The 23,146-nt window shown below is 46.1% G+C and overlaps 2 protein-coding genes across 5 annotated transcripts in view; both read left to right on the top strand.

Annotated features, from left to right (window-relative positions):
• The window catches only part of LOC309360765 (perilipin-3-like), a 186,155-nt gene that overhangs the window by 149,233 nt on the left and 13,776 nt on the right, over positions 1–23,146 (top strand). The window contains exon 1 of one of the 3 annotated variants that reach the window (XM_081895626.1): positions 14,223–14,308. The exons of the other annotated variants lie outside the window; for them this stretch is intronic. The gene's annotated coding sequence lies outside the window, so the exon portion shown is untranslated. Of the gene's footprint in view, positions 1–14,222; positions 14,309–23,146 lie in introns of those variants that run through there. 3 annotated transcript variants of the gene reach the window in all.
• On the top strand, positions 4,166–9,903 carry ARRDC5 (arrestin domain containing 5). 2 transcript variants are annotated; one of them, XM_081895829.1, is made up of 3 exons: positions 4,166–4,487; positions 6,734–6,884; positions 9,299–9,903. In XM_081895829.1, exons 1-3 carry the CDS (start codon positions 4,225–4,227, stop codon positions 9,779–9,781), a joined length of 897 nt encoding a protein of 298 aa, XP_081751955.1. In that variant the 5' UTR covers positions 4,166–4,224; the 3' UTR covers positions 9,782–9,903. The 2 variants fall into 2 exon arrangements, with proteins under 2 accessions (XP_081751955.1, XP_081751954.1); XM_081895828.1 differs by having other exon boundaries at positions 4,168–4,474; positions 6,676–6,884.

The following is a 23,146-nucleotide window of genomic DNA, read 5'->3' as shown; positions in this document are numbered from 1 at the left end:
AAGTCCTAAGCTCTGTGGTTTAACCCACAGCGCCACCCGCGTCTTACTTGGTTGCTTTTGATCAGTCCTTTAGGTCAAGTTTCCTCACTTTTCTTTCTGTCATTAAAAGCTCAAAGACACACACACACACACAGCCCTACCAGTGATGAACTGGCAGGGAAACCATCAAAAACTACAAAATAGTGTGTGTCATTTTAACAGGTGAATTTCTTCAATGAGGGGTCTTAAAAAATAGGATTTTGGGTATGAAGAATTCAAATCTGCTGCTGTTTTTGTGCCTGGACAATGTTTAGCTTGGTAAGTCTACATTTGATGAAGAAGCACATAAACTGTATCCGGGAAACCAAATAACTTTAATTTTACCCTGTGAAAATGTCAGGCAATGATAAATAATAATATATAACTGCAATTACTTGGCAATCATTTTTAATTATTTCTGTGCAATTTTACCCACATTTTACTTACCAGGCAAAACTGAATTACTGTATATTAAATTAACTAAAGTTCCCAAGTCATGTTACAATTTTTTGGCACCCCTCATTTTTGGAATTTGAAAGCTGAAAAATTCAATGTACCCTAATACAACCACAACGGGGAAATATTTCTAAATATCTTGTTTTGTCTAGCATGCTAGCAAAGTTTTAAAATGTTCTGCTTTATGTCAAACCTATAGACTTCAGAGTGCCTTGCTACACCCTAATTAAGCATGCTGACTTGCTCAAAATGGCTAAATCCCATCATTTAATTTGCATAGAGGCCTTTTGATCTTCCAGTATTATCCTTCCAATGTTATCTTGACTACCATAATCATATCAAAGAGTGAAATTGCTGAAAGAGTCAAACATATCCCAGTTGTATTCATTCAGGATTTTGAAGAGAGGCAAAGGCATTTAAATTTAAGTCTTAAATTTACTCAGCAATGCTGATTGTTGTTATCAGCACAATTGCTGCTTTTATGAGGAGTCTCTGTGCTGATTTTGTAAAAGTTTAAGCCCTAATTTAATTGTCGCGGACTGTACTTTTTGCATTCATTGCCAATTAGCATTCTTATCTCCCCCTTCATTCCTGGCAGTTTAACTTTTCATTCATCTGGTGAAACTTTTGGTACATCTTGGGTCCTCTAGCCTGCAAAAGCTTGCATCAGAACACATTTACTTTTTATAGCAAAACCCAGAGTAAAATTAACCCAGAGTAAAATTAAAATTAATAATTATTTTAACCCAGAGTTAAAAGCATGTGCACATCACTACAGAGGTTAATATAATCATCTCAGCAATAACCAACATTTGTCAGATATTTAATTATTACTGATAAATAACAAGTCTCTTAAAGGCACTGTGAGGCTCTTTGATTTTCTTTGTTGCCACACTGGAAATACTGGAACAATTTGTTCGGCAAAAAAGAGGAAAAAAATGATGGATCTCTAAAGGTAAAGGGAACCCTGACAGGTCCAGCCGTGACCGACTCTGGGGTTGTGGCGCTCATCTCGCTTTACTGGCCGAGGGAGCCGGCGTCCAGCTTCCGGGTCATGTGGCCGGCATGACTAAGCCGCTTCTGGCGAACCAAAGCAGCGCACGGAAACGCCGTTTACCTTCCTGCCGGAGTGGTACCTATTCATCTACTTGCACTTTGAGGTGCTTTTGAACTGCTAGGTGGACAGGAGCAGCGACCGAGCAATGGGAGCGGATTCGAACCACCGACCTTCTGATCAGCAAGCCCTAGGCTCAGTGCTATAGACCACAGCGCCACCCTTATGGTCTACTGGGGATTTATTATATAGAACTGTGATGTCCTGAGTATGATCTTCCTGTCTCATGTCCTCCCACAGAGAACAAAACCTCTGAGGCTGAACTTAAAATCCCAGAAATTTCACACCCACGCTATATATTTAAAACACATTTTTACTGCGTTAAGAATACTGGAAATTGTAGTTTACCCCCAGCAACGCTACAGTCCCAAGCACCTTTAACAGATTTCACTTCCCAAGGTTCTTTGAGGGGGGAGCTATGCACTTCAGGTGTGCTTCAGATGCATGGGGTGGAAGTATCTGACAGGTCAGGAAGGTAACCCATTGCTGGCATCCATCAAGAGACAATGGAGTCTGCCTCCGGGGGTGAAGTCAAACCACTGTGTTAGCCAGGGCCGTCTTAAGCATATCTGGCGCAGTGGTGGAAAGATCCCTCTGACACCCCCCCCCCGGGTGGTCAATCTTTTTTTAAGGGGGGGAGCCCCAAAGTTGTTGACCTTTTTTTTAGGAAAGGTCCCCCAGATCCCAGACCTGTTTTTTAGGGAGCGGACTCAGGAGTTCTTCTAATTCATCCTCATGATTCAAATCACCACATATCAAAAAGTTAAAGCAATCACCAGTTTGTTGTTCTTTAAATAAACTGATAAAGACCCAAACAAGGACGTTCCTGGCAAGTTTGTGTTTAAATACAAAGCTGACGTTTTCAAATATTGGGGGGGGGGGTTGGGTATAAAGCAGTGACACCCTGAACCTAAAAAGGACCCAAAACCTGGGTCACAAAGGGTGCAGCCCTAAATGCACTTACCTGAGAGTAAGCCCTGCTGAATCTAATAGGACCTTAAAACCTGCCCCCGTCTTTAAAGGTTTGTTTGTTTTTAACCACTACAGTGGTACCTTGGGATGCGAACGGGATCAGTTCCAGAGCCCCGTTCGCATCCCAAATGGAACGCAAAACGTGACAGCGGTCTGCGCGTGTCGCGGGTCACATTTTGCCGCTACCGCGCATGCGCGTGACGTCATTTTGAGCATCTGCGCATGCACGAGCGGCGGAACCCGGAAGTAACGCGCTCCGTTACTTCTGGGTTGCTGCGGAGCCCAATTCAACTCAAGGTATAACTGTAACTGCATGGAGAGCATGCTCTCAAGTTCATCCTTACCTCCCAGCTGAGTCCTAATGGTAGTGCGCCCCCACTCAGCTTTCCCCTCCCAGCGCACCAAATCTGAATGAATCCCTCCTCCACCTTTTCCCCCTTCGTGACCCCCTGGACCAGAGCACACCAGGCACTCCTGTCTTCCACTGCCTCCCGCAGTTTGGTCAAACTCATGTTCATAGCTTTGAGAACACTGTCCCACCATCTCGTCCTCTGTCGTCCCCTTCTCCTTATGCCCTCCATCTTTCCCAGCATCAGTGTCTTTTCTTCTTATGAGGTGGCCAAAGTCTTGGAGCCTCAGCTTCAGGATCTGTCTTTCCAGTGAGTACTCAGGGCTGATTTCCTTCAGAATGAAGGAAATTAGTATCTGAAGAAGTGTGCATGTACACGAAAGCTCATACCAATAACAAACTTAGATGGTCTCTAAGGTGCTACTATAAGGAATTTTTATTTTGTTTTGATTACGGCAGACCAACACTGCTACCTACCTGTTCCTTCAGAACGGATAGGTTTGATCTTCTTGCAGTCCATGGGACTCTCAAGTGTCTCCTCCAGCACCAGAATTCAAAAGCATCCATTCTTCGGCCATCAACCGTCCAGCTCTCACTTCCATACATCACTACTGGGAAAATCACAGCTTTAACTATATGGACCTTTGTCGGCAAAGTGGTGTCTCTTGTAGTAGCCAGAGTTACTACCCCTCCCCTAACAGCCCATAACTCCCCATAGCAAGAAACTTGACTATTCAAGTGCTTTAAATGGTGTCACCATTGGGTTCTCCCTGTCAGGAGTTCAGCCTACACTCGAGTAGGACCCCGGCAGAGACACATGCTTGACTGGCATGTTCTCTCCCTCCTGGTCAATCGTTCGGGAGCTTCAAAAGCTTTCTTCTTCCCGAACATCACAGTGACCAATGCCAACCGACACACTTAGGGATCCGCAGACCTCAGCAACTCAGCATTTTGGCTAATCTACTTTATTTACACGGAGCACTGCAACATGGCTCCCTCTCTCTCTAGCATCAGACAGCAAAGAGAGAAAGAACAAAGGGCAACAGTCCCACTTCACGGAACACAGTAACACAAACATCCTGTCTCCGTCACTTCCCACTCTGTGGAGTCAAAACATATACCGTCATGCGATAGACAACAATCCCATGACTGCAATCATGGAGTAGGAATTCTAACATTCCCTCTGCAAGCAGCTGCTCTTTCTTGAAACACACTGTTGTGACGTCACAAGCCCTTTTGACATCATCCAACGCAGCCCTTGCAGGGATTCTAGACCCCGGAGGGAACAGTCTCCGGAGCTCCTTCCGGGCCACCCATGTCGGTGGTGAAGTCTATCGAGCTGGTGATTCCGAAGGATGTGTACGTAGCCGGCTCGGTGGTGGAAGGGCAACTAGTTCTCAGCCTCCACAGCACCCTGGTGGACCCCCTGGTGAAAGTCGAGCTGATTGGAAGGGGCTACCTTGAGTGGATCGAAGAGACCAACGTCGAGAAAGACTACAGCCAGCCCGGGACCTGCGTCAACAAGGCAGATTACGTCCACAAGACAAAAACTTTCAAGATAGAGCGTGAGGAAAGAGGGTTGTCTGTTGCTGCTTAAACTTTTTATTTGTGCACAAAAAATGGGGAGACAAATCTTAATATTAAAAAAAAGTTGAGACCATACTGCTTACAGTTAAAATGCTGGCTATTCTTACCTCAGAGGTTTAAATTGTTCTGCAATATTTTATTTACCTGATGGACACTGTCAATTATGTCAGAACTACTATATAATATTCTAGGCAGGGCACCAAACTGCAAGGGTTATATTCATAGAGAATCATATTCTTTTAAAAGGAATGCAAGAGGATGTCATGCACATTTTTCAATTACATGTTAAAAGAATATGATTCTCTATGAATATAACCCCAAACTACTAAACCTCTTGGGCTTACCGATCAGAAGGTCAGCGGTTCGAATCCCTGTAATGGAGTGAGCTCCCGTTGCTCGGTCCCTGCTCCTGCCCACCTAGCAGTTCGAAAGCATGTCAAAGTGCAAGTAGATAAATAGGTACCACTCTAGCGGGAAGGTAAACGGTGTTTCCGTGCGCTGCTCTGGTTCGCCACATGACCCGGAAGCTGTACTCGTCCAGTAAAGCGAGATGAGCGCCGCAACCCCAGAGTCGGCCACGACTGGACCTAACCGTCCAGGTGTCATTTACCTTTACCTTTCATCTAGCCCAACTCCTTGCAAATGCAGGAATCTTCTGCCCAACATAGGGCTGAAACCCGCGATTCAGAGTCTCATGCTCTACGGACTGAGCTATCCCAGCTTCAGTGAGGTCTTCTCATCCTGAAAGCCCAGGACCTCCAGACATACAGCCCAGGGCTTGCATCCCAGGGAAGTCACTTTGGCGCTGCTAATGCAGCAAAAGCAACTCAGGAGGCTGCAGTTACAAGTTGCCTGTCTCTGCAGCCACAGCAGACGCTGTGATTCTCCAGCCCCAGATGCCAGCAAATTTTTTAATAAAATAAAATAAATAAACAAGGTCTGGTTTGAAAACGAGACTTCCCTCCCCAGATCTGGACTGCAGGGCCTGGTAATGAACACAAGAGGGCCTCTGAGCACAGGAAGAGAGTCATTATAGCTGAGGAGTCATCATAACAAGTTCCCTAGTATCTTTCACAAAATGGCCTCCAGGCAGAACCAAAATAAGCATGTAAAAGAAGGTGTGTCGATCTTAAGAATTAACTTGATGGCAAGTGAATTGGGTTCCGGCTCCCATGAGCTAGACAATATTGAGCTAGCTGGACCAGGGGCCTGGCTCTGTCTATTTGTATTTGAACCAGGCTTCTATTCAGAACAATGAGGACTGGAACCTTACTTAAATTTTAGGGGAGGGGCTGTAGCTCAGTGATAGAGCACAGAAGGACCCGAATCTTGTTCTAGCCCATAGCTGTCAACCGTCCCTTATTTGGCAGGAAAGTCCCTTATCCCAGCGGCGTGTCCCGCTGCTGTCCCTTATTGATGATGTCCCTTAAATTTCCCGGGTTTCAAAGGAAGCAGCTCCTCTCCCCAGTGGCGTAGCGTGGGGGGTGCAGGGGGGGCCGGCCGCACTGGGCGCAACATCTGGGGGTTAGGGTTAGGGGGCGCAAATCCACAGGTTAGGAGGCACAAATCCATGGGTTAGGGGGCGCAAATCCACGGGTTAGGGGGTGCAAATCCACGGGTTAGGGGGCGCAAATCCACGGGTTAGGGGGCGCAAATTACTTGCCTTGCCCCGGGTGCTGACAACCCACGCTACGCCACTGCCTCTCCCTCCCTGCCGGCCTGGGAGGAGGGAGGCTCCAACTGTGTTGCTTGGCTGCGTTGCTCACCCAATAAGGAGTCTAAGAACGACTGAGGGGTGGAGCTTGCATGCCTTGTGACGATCAAATCGGCCGCGTTGCCTGGGGACTCGCCTTTGCTCAGCGCTTCCCAGCGGAGAGGTGACAGTGGTTTTCCTTGCTGCATCCCCTTTGCTGGGTTGCTGCGCCGTGGGAACCACCGCTTGAGGCTTCGTTTGGCTGCTGGGCTGGCTGGGCTTTCTGCCTTTGGCTCGGGAGCTGGCTGGCTAAAATCCCTTATTTTGGCTGCTGGTCCCTTATTTTCAAATCTGTAAGTTGACAGCTATGCTCTAGCCTAGTCCTCACAGGGGCAATTTCAAGCCAGTGGCTTCCCAGGGCTCACACGTCAGCTCCAACCACAGAAAACGAAGAGAAAGTGAGAAGAATTTCTTTTTGGCCTGCAGGGAACTGGCTGGGTCCGGGTGTCCACCCTTTTGATTTCCACTTCGTCTTGCCTCCCAGGATCCCTTCCACTTTCACTAGCCGGGTCGGACGAATCAGCTACTTCCTCCAAGGCACCTGCGCAACGAGGGAGCTTATTCTCCGGAAGCAGAAGAAGTACCTACTGGTTCAAGGGATCTCCGTCTTCAGGCAGGACGTTGTCATATCGGAGGTCAGTCTCTCAGAGCTGCGGGTTCAAAGCGAGTTGCATTGTAGGAGGGCTGGACCACATGAGCCCTTGGGGATTCCTTCCAACGCAACAGTTCTATGGTTCTACAACTGAATCCTCCTTTCCCTTTTTGAGCTTGGCCAAATTTCTGGGCTGCATCCATAAGAGTATAGCATCTAGATCAAGGGAAGTAATAGTGCCACTGTATTCTGCTCTGGTCAGACCTCACCTGGAGTACTGTGTCCAGTTCTGGGCACCACAGTTCAAGAAGGACACTGACAAACTGGAACGTGTCCAGAGGAGGGCAACCAAAATGGTCAAAGGCCTGGAAACGATGCCTTATGAGGAACGGCTAAGGGAGCTGGGCATGTTTAGCCTGGGGAAGAGGAGGTTAAGGGGTGATATGATAGCCATGTTCAAATATAGAAAAGGATGTCACATACAGGAGGGAGAAAGGTTGTTTTCTGCTGCTCCAGAGAAGCGGACACGGAGCAATGGATCCAAACTACAAGAAAGAAGATTCCACCTCAACATTAGGAAGAACTTCCTGACAGTAAGAGCTGTTTGACAGTGGGATTTGCTGCCAAGGAGTGTGGTGGAGTCTCCTTCTTTGGAGGTCTTTAAGCAGAGGCTTGACAACCATATGTCAGGAGTGCTCTGATGGTGTTTCCTGCTTGGCAGGGGGTTGGACTCGATGGCCCTTGGGGTCTCTTCCAACTCTATGATTCTATGATTCTATTAAATTCCATTTTTCCGCTATCCACAGACACCACAAATCTTCTAAAATTTCAAAGTCCATTATTATTATTATTACAGTCGTACCTTGGTTTTCAAACAGCTTGGTTCTCAAACATTTTGGCTCCCGAACACCACAAACCCGGAAATGAGTCTTCCTGTTTGCAAACTACTATATTTTTCCATGATAATACTAGGTTCCCCCCCCTAAAAAATCCCCAAAATGCCAAAAATTAGGGGGCATCTTATACACGGGGCCATCTCCCCCCATTATCTTAAATCCCCCAAAATATAGACAGAAAAATACTGTCTATAGACAGAAAAATATAGACAGAAAAATACGGTATTTTTGGAAGCTGAACTTCCGATGGGGCTTCCACAGCTTCTGACTGAGTGCCGGAGCTTCCTGCAGCCAATCAGAAGCCGCGCTTTGGTTTCGGAACATTTTGGAAGTCAAACAGACTTCCGGAACTGATTCCGTTCGCCTTCCAAGGTACGACTGTATTATTACTATTATTATTATTATTACTACTACTACTACAACTACAACTACTACTACAGTGACACCTTGGTTTATGAACTTAATCCATTCTGGAAGTCTTAAACCAAAGCGTTCTTAAACCAAAGCGTTCTTAAACCAAGGCGTGCTTTCCATAGCAGCGGGGGACTCAATTTACGAATGGAACACACTCAACAGGAAGCGTGTTCTGCTTCCAAGGCAAAGTTCACAAACCAAAACACCTACTTCCAGGTTTGCAGCGTTCTTAATCCAAGTTGTTCATAAACTAAGCTGTTCTTAAACCAAGGTGCCACTGTATTATTATTTCGTATCCTGCTTTTCCTCCAAGGAGTTTAAGGTGCCATGCAGTTGTCCAGCTCCCCTTCATTTTATCTTCACAACAACCTTGGATAGTAAGTTAGACTGAGAGTGACCAGTGACTGGGCCAAAGTCACCCTATGAGCTTTATATCTGAGTGAAGACTCATCTCATCCCTGGTCTTTCCCGGGTCCTACTGTGACACACTAACCACTACAGAACACTGCTGAAGTTTTAATGTTGTATTTGATAGGAATAAGTTTCATTTATGCTCTGTAGTGGACCTACATTTTGGGAGGATAGCTCCAGAAGCGACTTTCGTCCACCTCGCTTTAGAAAAAATGGGTCTAGTAGACCCAAGTTGTGTCACACAACTCAAATGGATTTTTGGCATATATTTCAACAATTTCAAAGAACCATCGTGCAAGGTTTGGTTAAAACAGGCACAGTTTTGAAAGGTTCAGCCTGCCATCTTGATTCAAAAGGGTGCCCAGTGATATCCCAATATGAGCTAAAATCTCATTGATCTCAGGAACCATCATGCAGAATGTGGTTACGGTATCTCAGGAGGTGCTCAAAATGCGTAACAAACACGAGATAGATTAGATCAGGCTTCCTCAACCTCGGCCCTCCAGATGTTTTGAGACTACAATTCCCATCATCCCTGACCGCTGGTCCTGCTAGCTAGGGATCATGGGAATTGTAGGCCAAAAACATCTGGAGGGCCGAGTTTGAGGAAGCCTAGATTGGATGGATGATGGGTGATTTGGCCGCAACCTGCTTCAGTGACAAGGAAATTCTTCTGTTTCTTACATTCACCCGGTGTTTGCATCCCCTTTTCTCCCGCTGCCCGATGGCTTTGAAGTTCCCCTTGGTGGTGGAAGTCGAGAAGGCCCTCCTGTACAACTGCTGCTTCAAGAGCTCCCCCATAACCCTGCGCCTCTCCCTTGGCAAAAACATCTACGCGCCGGGAGATGACATCACTTTCACGACGGAGATCACCAACCGGACAGGGAAGTCCATCAAGAAAGTGGTCTTCGCCCTGCACACTGTGGTCCTCTACAAGGCCTTCAACCTCCGGGCCGAGAAGCGCACTTTGGAGCAGCGGGAGGAGATGATGCGCCTGGAGTCTCACATCGGGAGAGGGTCCCCCTGCGAGGCCACCAAGATCAACAGCACCCTCTCCCTGCCCAAAGTCATGTCCGTCAGCAGCTCATGGAAGTCCGACGACATCATGGATGTCGGGTACGAGTTGACGGCCACCGTCCACTTCCCCTGGTGTATGAGCACTTTGGTGGCAAAGATCCCTATCATTATCCAGAATGAAATTGCAGATGTTCAGGAATAATCCAAAGAGTGTTAGGGCGAAGGATCATGGCTCCAGCACTCCAGAGACTCCTTTTACCAAGAGATGTTCATAGTTTTTGGAACCACCCAGGTGAATTAAAGTTTATGTTTACGTTTTCATGACCCTTTGTGGTTCTGTTAAGAAAATGGCACATTGGGAACACGGGTGGCGCTGTGGGTTAAACCACAGAGCCTAGGACTTGCCAATCAGAAGGTCGGCGGTTCAAATCCCTGCGACGGGGTGAGCTCCCTTTGCTCGGTCCTTGCTCCTGCCAACCTAGCAGTTCAAAAGCACGTCAAAGTGCAAGTAGATAAATAGGTACCGCTCCGGCAGGAAGGTAAACGGCGTTTTTGTGCGCTGCTCTGGTTTGCCAGAAGCGGCTTAGTCCTGCTGGCTACATGACCCGGAAGCTGTACGCCGGCTCCCTCGGCCAATAAAGTGAGATGAGCGCCGCAACCCCAGAGTCGGCCATGGTTGGACCTAATGGCCAGGGGTCCCTTTAACATTTAACACACACATATATATGTATATAGTGAGATTTATGTCTGTTTATTTTGGGGGAGCGTCAGCTGCCTCAAGAGCCTCTTTGAGGTCCAAAAGTCAGGGTAGAAATAAATCATTTTGCAAGCATAAGAACATAAGAGGAGCCTTCTGATTCGGGCTAATGATCAGACTGTCTCGCCAGAGTGGTGCATGCTCTAGTTATCTCCCGCTTAGACTCCTGCAATGCGCTCTACGTGGGGCTGCCTTTGAAGGTGACCCAGAAACAACAACTAATCCATAATGCAGCAGCTAGACTGGGGACTGGAAGAGGCCGCCGAGACCACATAACACCTGTCTTGAAAGACCTACATTGGCTCCCAGTACGTTTCCGAGCACAATTCAAAGTGTTGGTGCTGACCTTGAAAGCCCTAAACGGCCTCAGCCCAGAATACCTGAAGGAGTGTCTCCATCCTCATCGTTCATCCCAGACACAAGTTCAGCACTGAGGGCCTTCTGGCAGTTCCCTCATTGCAAGGTTACAGGGAACCAGGCAGAAGGCCTTCTCGGTGGTGGCCTTCCCATCAGATGTCAAGGAAAGAAACAACTGTCTGACTTTTAGAAGACATCTGAAGGCAGCCCCGTTTAGGGAAGTTTTTAATGTTTGACATTTTATCGTGTTTAATGTTAGGAGCCACAAAGAGTGGCTGGGGAAACCCAGCCAGATGGGCAGGGTACAAATATTATTATTATTATTATTATTATTATTATTATTATTATTATTATTATTATTAATTGGCCCACCTAGTCCAGCATCCTGTTCTCACAGTGACCAAACAGATGCTCCAATTGGAAGCTCACAAGCAGAATCCAAACTTGTGATTCCCAGAAACAGGAATTCAGGACATTACTGTCTCTGAGAGTGGTGGTGTAGCGTGGAGCCAGCGTGGTGTAGTGGTTAAGAGCGGTTGACTCGTAGTCTGGTGAACCGGGTTCGCTTCCTCGCTCCTCCACATGCAGCTGCTGGGTGACCTTGGGTCAGTCACATTTCTCTGAAGTCTCTCAGTCTCACTCACCTCACAGAGTGTTTGTTGTGGGGGAGGAAGGGAAAGGAGAACGTTAGCTGCTTTGAGACTCCTTCGGGTAGTGATAAAGCGGGATATCAAATCCAAACTCTCTCTTTGTCTCTGATGGTAGAAGGAGAACGTGGTGATTGTGGCCAGCAGCCATTGACAGGGTTATCCGCCAGGAATGTGTCCAAACCTTTTTAAAGCCATCCAAGTTGATGGCCATCATTACCCATCCTTTTGATGCCCCACCCCATATCTGGCGATCCTCAAAGCACGAATTAAAAATGCACCTCCCTTCCACCCACACTTGTAAGAAATCAGTTGTTTGCTTTTTCAGCACCCTGCGTGAAACTTTTTTTGTTTTGTTTAGGCAAGCTTATCCAGATGTGCTGTATCTCTTTTTTAGCTGCTTTTGACATTAAATGATCTTTTAAACGATTTTAAGTACCTATCTTTAAGCCGGATTCTTATCAATGATTTTAACATTTTGCTTTATATTTTTCTAAACAGCTTAGAGGTTTTGTTTGTTTGTTTACAGCCAAGCAGTTTAAATTTTTTTGTTAAATAAAAGGTGATCATTATAACAGAGCGGATGTTCTCACCACTGACAACAGGGTTCTGAGGTTGATCGTTGGTGACCCCCCTGCCTCAAATCAAGGGCTGCAAACACACCATAAAGAGGGGGTGCGGGTGGCGCTGTGGTCTAAACCACTGAGCCTCTTGGGCTTGCCGATCAGAAGGTCAGCGGTTCGAATCCCCGCGATGGGGTGAGCTCCCGTTGCTCTGTCCCAGCTCCTGTCAACCTAGCAGTTCGAAAGCACACCAGCACAAGTAGATAAACAGGTACCGCTGTGGCGGGAAGGTAAACAGCATTTCTGTGCGCTCTGGCATCCGTCATGGTGTCCCGTTGCACCAGAAGCGGCTTAGTCCTGCTGGCCACATGACCCGGAAAGCTGTCTGTGGACAAACGCCAGCTCCCTCGACCTGAAAGCAAGATGAGCGCCGCAACCCCATAGTCGCCTTTGGCTGGACTTAACCGTCCAGGGGTCCTTTACCTTTGTTTTTTTTTTACAGTAAAGCATACCTTTGACACATAAAAAGATCCCTGGAAGCTGTTGTTTGCCCCTCAGAGATCTATGGTTCCCAGTACCTTTAACACACAGGAATCAGGGTGGCTGTGTGCTTTCAACTCTCCCTTCACTTTCATCTGCACCTGCCCATTTATGTTGGAGCTTTGGGTGAATCTCAGCTTTCAGAAGTGGGGTTTGCATGAGTTGACCGATCAGGGACTGCTCCACCCCCATCGTTCTACCCAGACACTGAGGTCCAGCACCGAGGGCCTTCTGGCGGTTCCCTCACTGCGAGAAGTAAAGCTATGGGGAACCAGGTAGAGGGCCTTCTCAGTGGTGGCGCCTGTTAAGTTGTGGGTGAACATATTAGACGACACAGTGATTCTTCAAACAGCTCTTGTTTATTCACAGGCCAGGACAGAACTGAACTGAAGGGTTCAGTCAGCCTGCTTATATAGAGCTCCAGTACAACGTTACTGTAACAACTTTCTAAAACTATCCATCACTGAACGTCACTTTAGATCCCTTATTTGCATAACCATCTACAGTATCCCCCTGCTGGCCCAGGGTGAGAACTTCAGTACATAACAGGGCCCTCCCTGTGGAACTCCCTCCCACCAGATGTCAAAGAGAACAACAACTACCTGACTTTTAGAAGACATCTGAAGGCAGCCCTGTTTAGGGAAGCTTTTAATGTTTGATGTATTACAGTATTTTAATATTTTTTGGGAAGCCGCCCAGAGTGGCTGGGGAAGCCCAGCCAGATGGGCGGGGTATAAATAAATTATTATTATTATTATTATTATTATTATTATTATTATTATTATTATCATCATCATCATCATCATCATCTGTCTCTTTCTCACACACACCTGAAGATGAGAGGTCTCATCTTCTGTGGAAACAGAGGAGCAAACACAGCCACCTTCCTTTTTTCTCTAGCCCTGTTAGTTCGAACAAGAAATCATTTTCTATTCAATGAAGATGATGGGTTTTTCGGAGCTAGCCGACCTGACCGGAAGAGTCAACGACCAGAAGGAGGAGGAGTACCAAGAGGAATGGAAGAAATTCAAAGATTATTTAGTGAAATATGTTAAGATAACTTAAATAGAATTACTTGCGAGTATCAGATTGGCCTAGATATGTGATGTTGTAGAACACTATGGATAAAAGTCAAAATGAAAAGAAAGAAATATGTTAATGGACCAAGTAAATCTATGTGAAACTAGTTTTGGAAAACTACTACAATGATTTATATGGAAACTCAGCCAGGGGGATTCAAGGAAGTCACCCAACCATGATAACAAAAGTGGAATTTTTACAGTTTGGATATATGTTTGCTTGTTTGCTTGTTTTCTTTTTTGTTTGTGGATATGTTTGTTATAAATTTGGAAAACTAATAAATTTCTTTGGAAAAAAAAGAAATCATTTTCTATTCTGGCTATTTCCTGCAACAAACAACTTTGTGATTTCCTCTCTGCCTGTGTTTGCAACAGGTAAAGTCCACTCTCTCTAAAACCGGGACTGCCTAGCCCTAACCGAAAGGGCTTCCATAGGGAATTGACCCGGATTATCCCATTTATACGCCCTTGTTTGGGGTGCGGGGACTCCTCCTACTGGACGGTCCTGGGATCTGTCCCCTCTCACCTAGTTTCAAAGTCCAGGCAACCTCTGCAAGGAGCATAGCGCACTGGAAGTTTTGCAAGGCGGTGCTGCGATTCGTACAGATGTTGCAATGTCCCACCCCCAGTTGTTGCTCCTGGGAAGCTGTGGGAAACTCCCTGGCTGAGCGCCTCCCCTTCCACCCATCACATGCCTCTGGCAATTAGCTATATTAGAAGATTTCAGGCGCGTCAGCTGTGCTGTGTGACTCTTCCGGGGCCAAGAAGAAGAATCACAACGAGCAGGTAAGGCTGGTGGGGTATTGTGCTGGGACAGGGGCAGCTTAATGGAACTCACTGGGAAACCTTGGAGGACCAGCCTCTGTCTCTCAGCATAACCTACCTTGCAAGGTTGTTTGGAGGAAAAAATGGAGAGGGGAAGAACCTCTTCCTTCCATGGGAATCTGGGATAGAAACTGTAATGGCAGCCCCCAAAAATTAATACGGTGAGATGTAATTATGCTAAACAGAAATGGGACGACATTTCAGTGGCGTCTGAGAGAACCAGGAGGGTTGGAAGAACTGTTTGTGCCTATTTAACAATGGGAAAAAACCAGCATTTCCCAAGATCTCTCCCAAAAAGGCACTTTGCAAATTGGTGTTGTGGGTCTGTGCCTGAGATCTTTGAAACGTCTAGCAACGCCCTTAATGGGGGTTACAGATAGGTAGCCGTGTTGGTCTGCCATAGTCAAAACAAAAAAAATTCCTTCCAGTAGCACCTTAGTTGGTCTTTAAGGTGCTACTGGAAGGAATTTTTTTTGTCTTAATGGGGGTTGTGTTTTACCAGGCGTGTGTGTGTGTGTGCAAACTAGAGCAGTCCCCGATACTACACAAGCATTCTTCGATCTTTGTATCGTCACTCATGTCTCAGGAACATCCAGTTTAAGACTACAGTACTGCGACTCAGCCTAGAGATGTGATGTCATTTGGAGAAAATGGAAGCTGGTTGCAGGATTCCACTGCTAGGTTGATGTAGCTGGAATATAATATCAGTCTGGTTTCCACTGGGGTGACCAGCTCCCGCCACCGGTCTCAGAGCCCAATTCAAAGGGTTGGTTGGGTTTTGAACTTTTAAAACCATAAATTCGTCCAGAAATCAGGAAGATCCTGTCTCTCTCTTATGCCTAATTCCTTAGATTAAGGGAAGGAAATAATAGGACCACTCTATTCTGCAGTGGTCAGACCCCACCTGGAATCCTGTGTCCCGTTCTGGGCAGCTCAGTTTGAGAAGGATATCGACAAACTGGTCTGGAATCGAGCTTTATAGGGAAAACTTGAAGGAGCTGGGGATGTTTAAACTGGAGAAGAGAAGACTTGAGGAGTGGTAGGCTAGCCACCATAAAATATCTGAAGGGCTGTCATAAAATCAAGTTTGGGCAGGACTCGGATTCAAATGACCATAAAGGAGATTCCATGTAAACAGTAGGATGAACCTCCTGACAGTAAGAGCAGTTTGACGAGTGGAACTGACAACCTCAGAAGATGGTTGTGGGTTTTTAAGCAGAGATTGGATGGCCGTCTGTCAGGAATTCTTCAGCTGTGATTCCTGCATTGCAGCGGGTTGGACTAGATGACCCTGAGGGTCCCTTCCAGCTCTAGAATTCTATGGTTCTATGAATATAGTATCATCTCCTATCCCCTTCCCCATCTTCCCACTATCTGATGTTTGCTGAGTGTCGTCTGTGGGTTGAGGGTGTTTCAAGTGGTGGCATCCCAAGTCCTTGGGATGAACTACAGTGGTACCTCGGGTTACATACGCTTCAGGTTACATACGCTTCAGGTTACAGACTCTGCTAACCCAGAAATAGTGCTTCAGGTTAAGAACTTTGCTTCAGGATGAGAATGGAAATCATTTTCCGGCAGCGCAGCTGCAGTGGGAGGCCCCATTAGCTAAAGTGGTGCTTCAGGTTAAGAACAGTTTCAGGTTAAGAACGGACCTCCGGAATGAATTAAGTTCTTAACCCGAGGTACCACTGTACTAGGTCAGTTCATTGAAGTTCACAGAGTTAGGTCAGGAATCTCTGAACTACAACCGGAAGTGGTTTCCATAATTGCCTGGTGAACTCAGCACGTATTAAATTCATTTTAGGGCAGAACTTTGAAGGATTTCCTGTTCAAATTTATTCTTTCACATTTCTGGCTCTTTACACTCTTTTGAACCTTGAACCTTAAAGGTCAGAACTGCTGCTTGGACGTTTCATTAGTCCTATGTAAAATCCATACTTTGGCACAGCAGCTTAATAATAATAATAATAATAATAATAATAATAATAATAATAATAATAATAATAATTTATATCCCGCCCTCCCCAGCCGAAGCCGGGCCCAGGGCGGCTAACAACAATAAAATAGTGCAACATTCTAAAAACATTTCATTATAAAAATTAATTCAAATCAAATTAATGGCAACCATTGGGCCAGAGTTCTGTGAAGATTGCCAAAGGAGGAAGACAGGCTGTGCCCTGGCCAAAGGCCTGGTGGAACAGCTCCGTCTTGCAGGCCCTGCGGAAAGATGTCAAGTCCCGCAGGGCCCTAGTCTCTTGTGACAGAGCGTTCCACCAGATTGGAGCCACAGCCGAAAAAGCCCTGGCTCTGGTTGAGGCCAGCCTAACCTCTCTGTGGCCTGGGACCTTCAGGATGTTTTTGTTTGAAGACCGTAAGGTCCTCCGTGGGACATACCAGGAGAGGCGGTCCCGTAGGTACAAGGGTCCTAGGCCGTATAGGGCTTTGAAGGTTAAAACCAGCACCTTAAACCTGATCCTGTACTCCACCGGGAGCCAGTGCAGCTGGTACAGCACTGGGTGAATGTGAATGGCTTGCACCCTTTTCTTGCTACAGCCAGGATGGGGAACCTGCGGCCCTCCAGATGTTACTGGACTCCAACTCCCATTAGCCCCAGTCAGAATATCCAGTGACCAGGGGTGATAGGAGCCGTTGACTTAACAACATCTGGAGGTTCTCTGTCCCTGATCCACACCTCATGACTTGAATACAGGTGTGGGGAGCCTTTGAACTACAATTCCCATCACCCCTGGCAAGCATGGCCAATGATCAAGGATGATGGGATTTGTAGCATCTGGAGGGACAAAGGTTCCCTCTACAACTTAGCACAGTGTTTCTTAAGCTTGGTCAGGGATGAGTTGCGGTCCAGCAAGAGCTGGAGACCCAAGTTTGAGAAAGACTGTTTAGTACAGTGGTACCTCGGGTTACAGACACTTCAGGTTACATACGCTTCAGGTTGCAGACTCCGCTAACCCAGAAATAGTGCTTCAGGTTAAGAACTTTGCTTCAGGATGAGAACAGAAATCGTGCTCCGGCGGTGCGGCGGCAGAAGGAGGCCCCATTAGCTAAAGTGGTGCTTCAGGTTAAGAATAGTTTCAGGTTAAGAACAGACCTCCGGAACGAATTAAGTACTTAACCCGAGGTACCACTGTATAAGACTTTGGTAGCATGAGCAAAAGCTTGTGCTATAAGAAATTTGCCTGTTTTTAAGGTGCCCACCAGACTATTGTTTTCACAGCATGGTTTAGACTTTGCTCTTTTGGGAAATGGGCTGTTAGTTTACCTGAAGACAGGTGTGGTGAACCTTTGCTCCTCCAGACGCTGCTGAACTCCCATCATCCTGGCATGCATTGGACAATGACCAGGGATGATGATGAGTTGTTGTTGCAGAGCTACACATGGAGGGACAAATGTCCCCCACCCCTGCTTTCCCTAATAGTAGGGCTGGCCAGAATGGAAAGATGCCTGTAAGCTTTCGTATGTATCAGGGATGGGGAAAGAGTGGCCCTCCTGTTGTTGTTGGACTCCAACTCCCATCAGCCTCAGCAAGCATGACCAATGGCCAAGGAGGATGGGAGTTGTGGTTGAGCAACACCTGGAGGTCCAAAGCTCTATCTCAAGCATTCCTGGTCGTTTTGTCTTATTTCTGGTGTTTGAGCCGCCTTGCGGGTCCCAGAGAATGACAAGGCAAGGGGACGGATCCTTTACATGGCGGGTATGGAAGGCACATTCTGGAAGGACACCCTGGACCTAATTATTCCCCCGCCGCAAAGATGCGTGGGTGCCTTTCAGATCCTTACAGCCGACTCATTCCATCAGAAGCTATCATTACCTTCCTATCCCGCAAGGGACTGATGCAAGGTGCACCACAGGTCGTTAGCAGACAATTGTGTAATGAGGAAGCGGCTGCTTTACTCGTAAGTGGGTGGGTAGGTGGATTTGGGCTCGAGGTCCAATGAAGGGAGGGGTGTCCACTAATTCCACAAGGCTGTTGACCATCCTTGAATCCTTTGCAGCTCCTCCGCCGAATGCAAGACCTTGCCCTTTGCTGAAACCTAGGCATGGGCAACCTTTGACAATATTCTGGGGGCCTCCTGCTAATGTTGGGCATGGCCAGGTGCAACATGGACAGAGCAATTAATGTAAATGTTTCAGGAGTCTACTTTCTACACACAGACACACACACACAGAGCTCACTCGAGAGCCAGTGTGGTGTAGTGGTTAAGAGCGGTGGACTTGTAATCTGGTGAACTGGGTTCGCTTCCCCGCTCCTCCACATGCAGCTTCTGGGTGACCTTGGGCTAGTCACGCTTCTCTGAAGTCTCTCAGCCCCACTCACCTCACAGAGTGTTTGTTGTGGGGGAGGAAGGGAAAGGAGATTGTTAGCCGCTTTGAGACTCCTTAGGGTAGTGATAAAGCGGGATATGAAATCCAAACTCCTCTTCTTCACTATCCTCGCATCTAGACAAGCAAGGGGCATGAGGATGCATGCACACATTTCGGCAGGCTTGGGGGAACCCCAAGGAGTGCAAATAATATTTAGGGGAGGCCTTGGTGGGGCAGCCCCCAAAACAGCCCAATGAGGACTGAGCATGCTCAGCGGCCATGGGATGGTGGCTGACGGGTGGGGGTGGGAGGTGGGTTGAAGGAAAGGAGAATGGAGAGGAGGGATAATGGATTGGAGTGTCTGGAATATTGAAGCACAGAGCACCACGCTGCAACACTTGGTTGCAGTCCCCACTTGCAGCATTTACTTATGTGCAAGGTGTGTTACAAAAAAAGTACCGAACTGGTTTGACAGGTCCCTGATGCCAAGATGTATAAGACTGAATCAGATAAGTGCTGGAGATGCAAAGAGGCAGAGGGAACGTTCTTTCATATGTGGTGGACCTGTAAAAGGGTAAAAGAGTATTGGGAAATGATCCATAATGAATTGAAAAAAATGTTTAAAAGTACCCCCCCCCCAAAAAAAACCCACACATAACCCAGAGTCCTTTCTGTTGGGGACAACTCAGACTGAAATTACCAGGTGTCAAAAAAGACTATTTATGTATGCCACTACTGCAACCCATGTTTTGTTAGCCCAAAAATTGAAAATGAGTGAGGTCCCAACCAAAGAAGAATGGCAACTTAAGCTGACAGAATATGCACAACTTGCAGACTTAACGTATGGAATAAGAGAACAAGAAGAACATATGTCTAGAAACATTTATTGAATATATGGGGGGAAACTGTGTAAAGCTGAAAACAGTAGCAGCATTAAGATAAATTCAACAGTATAAATAAGTTTTGATGGATGCAATAATGGAATAATGAACGGTATAGTTTTTGTAAAATATGCAGGGATTTGTGATATGCAAAAGGAACCATGAAAAGAGAAGAAGGGAAGTCATTGATATCTTAAGGATGTAAAAATGAGTACTTTAAATTGTAAAACAGAAAATTTAATTAAAATATTATTTTTAGAAAAAACCAACCAAACAAGATAGGTCCCTGCTCTGAAGTGGCTTACAATGTAAAATACGCAAAGGAAAACAACATAGTTGGATACCAGTGGCTCAGAAATAACAGCAGGAGAGAGTTAGGGTAAGGTTACCAGAATCCGGGGAGACTTTTCAACTTCAATGGATATTGTATGTGGACTTATTTGTAAATCCAGGGACTGTTCCCCGGGAAACGGGGACGTCTGGTAACCTTAAGCTAGGGACCTCATCGCCAGCTTGTGGACTTCTCAGAAAGACATCCAGTTGACCCCTGGGGGGGGAAACAGGATGCTGGACTAGATAGTCCCTTGGCCTAATCCAGCAGGGCTCTTCTGTTGTTTCATTTGTAGATCCCTTCGATGCCAAAATAGTTTCTGAGTAGTAAAGGTAAAGGGAGCCCTGACCATTAGGTCTAGTCGTGGCTGACTGGGGTTGCGGCGCTCATCTCGCTTTATTGGCCGAGGGAGCCGGCGTACAGCTTCCGGGTCATGTGGCCAGCGTGACTAAGCCGCTTCTGGCGAACCAGAGCAGCGCACGGAAACGCCATTTACCTTCCCGCCAGAGTGGTATCTATTTATCCACTTGGACTGGCATGCTTTTGAACTGCTAGGTTGGCAGGAGCAGGGACCAAGAAACAGGAGCTCACCCCATCGTGGGGATTCGAACCGCCGACCTTCTGATCGGCAAGTCCTAGGCTCTGTGGTTTAACCCACAGCGCCACCCGCCACCCCTGGTTTCTGAGTAAGTTTGCGATAAAATATGCAATACATTTTGTTTGATTTCCCCCTCTTCCTGTCCCCTTCCCCTTGTGTGTTGTGGGATGTTGTTTTTTAAGATTGTAAGTCTGCACGCAGAGCCTGCCTTGTTTTTAATTCATTGCATGTAAGTCGATTTGGGGAGTTTTTTTGGGCTGAACAGTGGAGTGCAATTGCTCTCAATAAATGAATACAGTGGTACCTCGGGTTACAGACGCTTCAGATTACAGACTCCGCTTACCCAGAAATAGTACCTCAGGTTAAGAACTTTGCTTCGGAATGAGAACAGAAATTGCATGGTGGTGGCAGCGGGAGGCCCCATTAGCTAAAGTGGCACCTCAGGTTAAGAACAGTTTCAGGTTAAGAACGGACCTCCAGAACGAATTAAGTTCTTAACCCGAGGTACCTCTGTATATGTATACCATATTTTTTGCTCTATAAGACTCACTTTTTCTCTCCTAAAAAGTAAGGGGAAATGTGTGTGCGTCTTATGGAGCGAATGCAGGCTGCGCAGCTATCCCAGAAGCCAGAACAGCAAGAGGAATCGCTGCTTTCACTGCGCAGCGATCCCTCTTGCTGTTCTGGCTTCTGAGATTCAGGATATTTTTTTTTTCTTGTTTTCCTCCTCCAAAAACTAGGTGCATCTTGTGGTCTGGTGCGTCTTATAGAGCAAATAAAATTAAATTAAAACATTAAAACATCCTTAGTAAAAATATACAGTGAAATAAACAAACAAGAAGCATAACAGCTAGAATGGTTTATTTAAAATCAGTTGAAACAATGAAATCACAAGTGCAGTTCAGGGGAACGCTTGTCTAAACAGGTGTGTCTTCAAGAGCAAGTGGAATGACGGGGCATCGAATATTCCAGCATGGATTAGAGGAACGGTGTCGTGTGTGTTTGTGTAGCACGGGTGGAGGAAGCAGGGCTGAACAGGCCACATTTTGTTAGGACAAGGTTCACCTGCCCACAGCCATCTACCAACCATCCACCCATCTCAGTCATGCCACCTCTGTCCCTGAGGAAAACAAAATATCATTATGAGGTTACACAACTGCATTGCCCAATCGCCCCCGTGTTAGATCAGGTGATGGAGCAAAGAAAAAGCTCCAAGGCACAAAAGATGGACAGATGTCCAGGTCAGATAAGACAAACTCACATTTGCTTTGTGCTTTAGATGGAGACGATGATAGGTGTACTTTGAAGTTCAATTCAAGGGGGAGAGTCATCCCCACATATACGACGGGATGCCCTGAAAGCAGCTATGCAAGAGGGGAACAGCTAAGATTTTAAAACATCGAAATGTTTAAAAAGAGCGTAAGCTACCTGCAGGTTCACCTGAGAGCTCTTCTGGTTCCCCTTCTGCTTCAGAGTCTTCATCCTCTGAAGATGAGGAATCTGACCCTCATGATCATGACACCTTGGATCTCAAAGCTGAAATATGGCAAATCCAACAGCTTTTTTGGGTGCATGCTATGTTTGGATAGATCCTTGGTTCACATTTAGAATGGGTTTTTTTATGACTTTGGGGAGGAGGCTCCTATTCTAGGAAGAATCCTAGAATCACGATAATGCTAACATCTGGCAGAAACCTAGAATACATAGCTGTCAACGTTTCCCCCTTTTTAAGGGAAATTTCCTTATTCCGAATAGGTTTCCTTGCAAGAAAAGGGAAAAGTTGACAGCTATGCTAGAATGATATAGACCCATATATTTACTTAATTTGAATCAAAAGGAGATTACTGCTATTTTCACCTCTAGACTGAATAACATTACCACTAGTATCATCAGCCCAGATGATACCAGGGTGTCATATATCATTGGATCTAGCCCACAGATTTCTGAATAGTAGGACAGCAGAGCAAAAGGAATAGTAACCAGTTGGTTTTGATCACGCTGGACTTGCAAAAGGCATTTGACCAGCTGGAGTGGCTGTTGCATCTAAATTTTCTGAAATTGCCTCATCTGAGAAATAAATTTGTGGGTGCTATTACAAAATCTCATAGTACCTCAATGGCAGTGCTGAGAAACAATTATTTTAATTTCTCTTTGTCTTAACTTCACACAGCTGCAAATTTAGTTTGTATCGTTGAAAGTGGATGTGGCATTCTTGCAGAACAAGCTCATTTCTACCACCCCCAAGCCCATAAACCGATGGCAAATTGCACAGGGGAGTGTGGACCAACAGGAACATCTGTGTAAACATCTCAGAGCGTTTACTCACTAAACAGTTACGTCATATAACCTTCATGCAAACTTTGTAGAACAACTTGGGAAAAGCATTCAATAAACAAGTCATCTGGGAGCGTCCCTATCTGATTAATAATAATAATAGTAATAATAATTGATTTGTACCCTGCCCATCTGGGTTGCCCCAGCCACTCTGGGGAGCTTTCAACATATAAAACATAATAAAGCATGAGGATGTTTTCTTTTGTTTGATTTGAATGGGATAGTAGTGTTTGTTTTCTTCTATTTTGGACCCTTAATGAGAGATAATATTACATCAGCTGTTGTGTCATTTTCCTTGTTTGGGTGTTTTCTCTGGTACTGAGTTGTTGCTT

This window comes from Podarcis melisellensis (genome assembly GCF_964234715.1).
Source record: "Podarcis melisellensis genome assembly, chromosome: 18".
In the NCBI taxonomy this organism is placed as follows: Eukaryota; Metazoa; Chordata; class Lepidosauria; order Squamata; family Lacertidae; genus Podarcis; species Podarcis melisellensis.
The sequence above is the reverse complement of the archived record's forward strand: the minus strand, read 5'-3'. Positions and strand labels throughout refer to the sequence as shown.

Coding starts and splice junctions, on each gene's coding strand:
- ARRDC5 (XM_081895828.1), top strand. CDS start 4,225: ATGTCGGTGGTGAAGTCTATCGAGCTGGTGATTCCGAAGGATGTGTAC. Junction 4,475..6,675: donor AAAAACTTTCAAGATAGAGC/GTGAGGAAAGAG, acceptor TTTGGCCTGCAG/GGAACTGGCTGGGTCCGGGT. Junction 6,885..9,298: donor AGGACGTTGTCATATCGGAG/GTCAGTCTCTCA, acceptor ATGGCTTTGAAG/TTCCCCTTGGTGGTGGAAGT.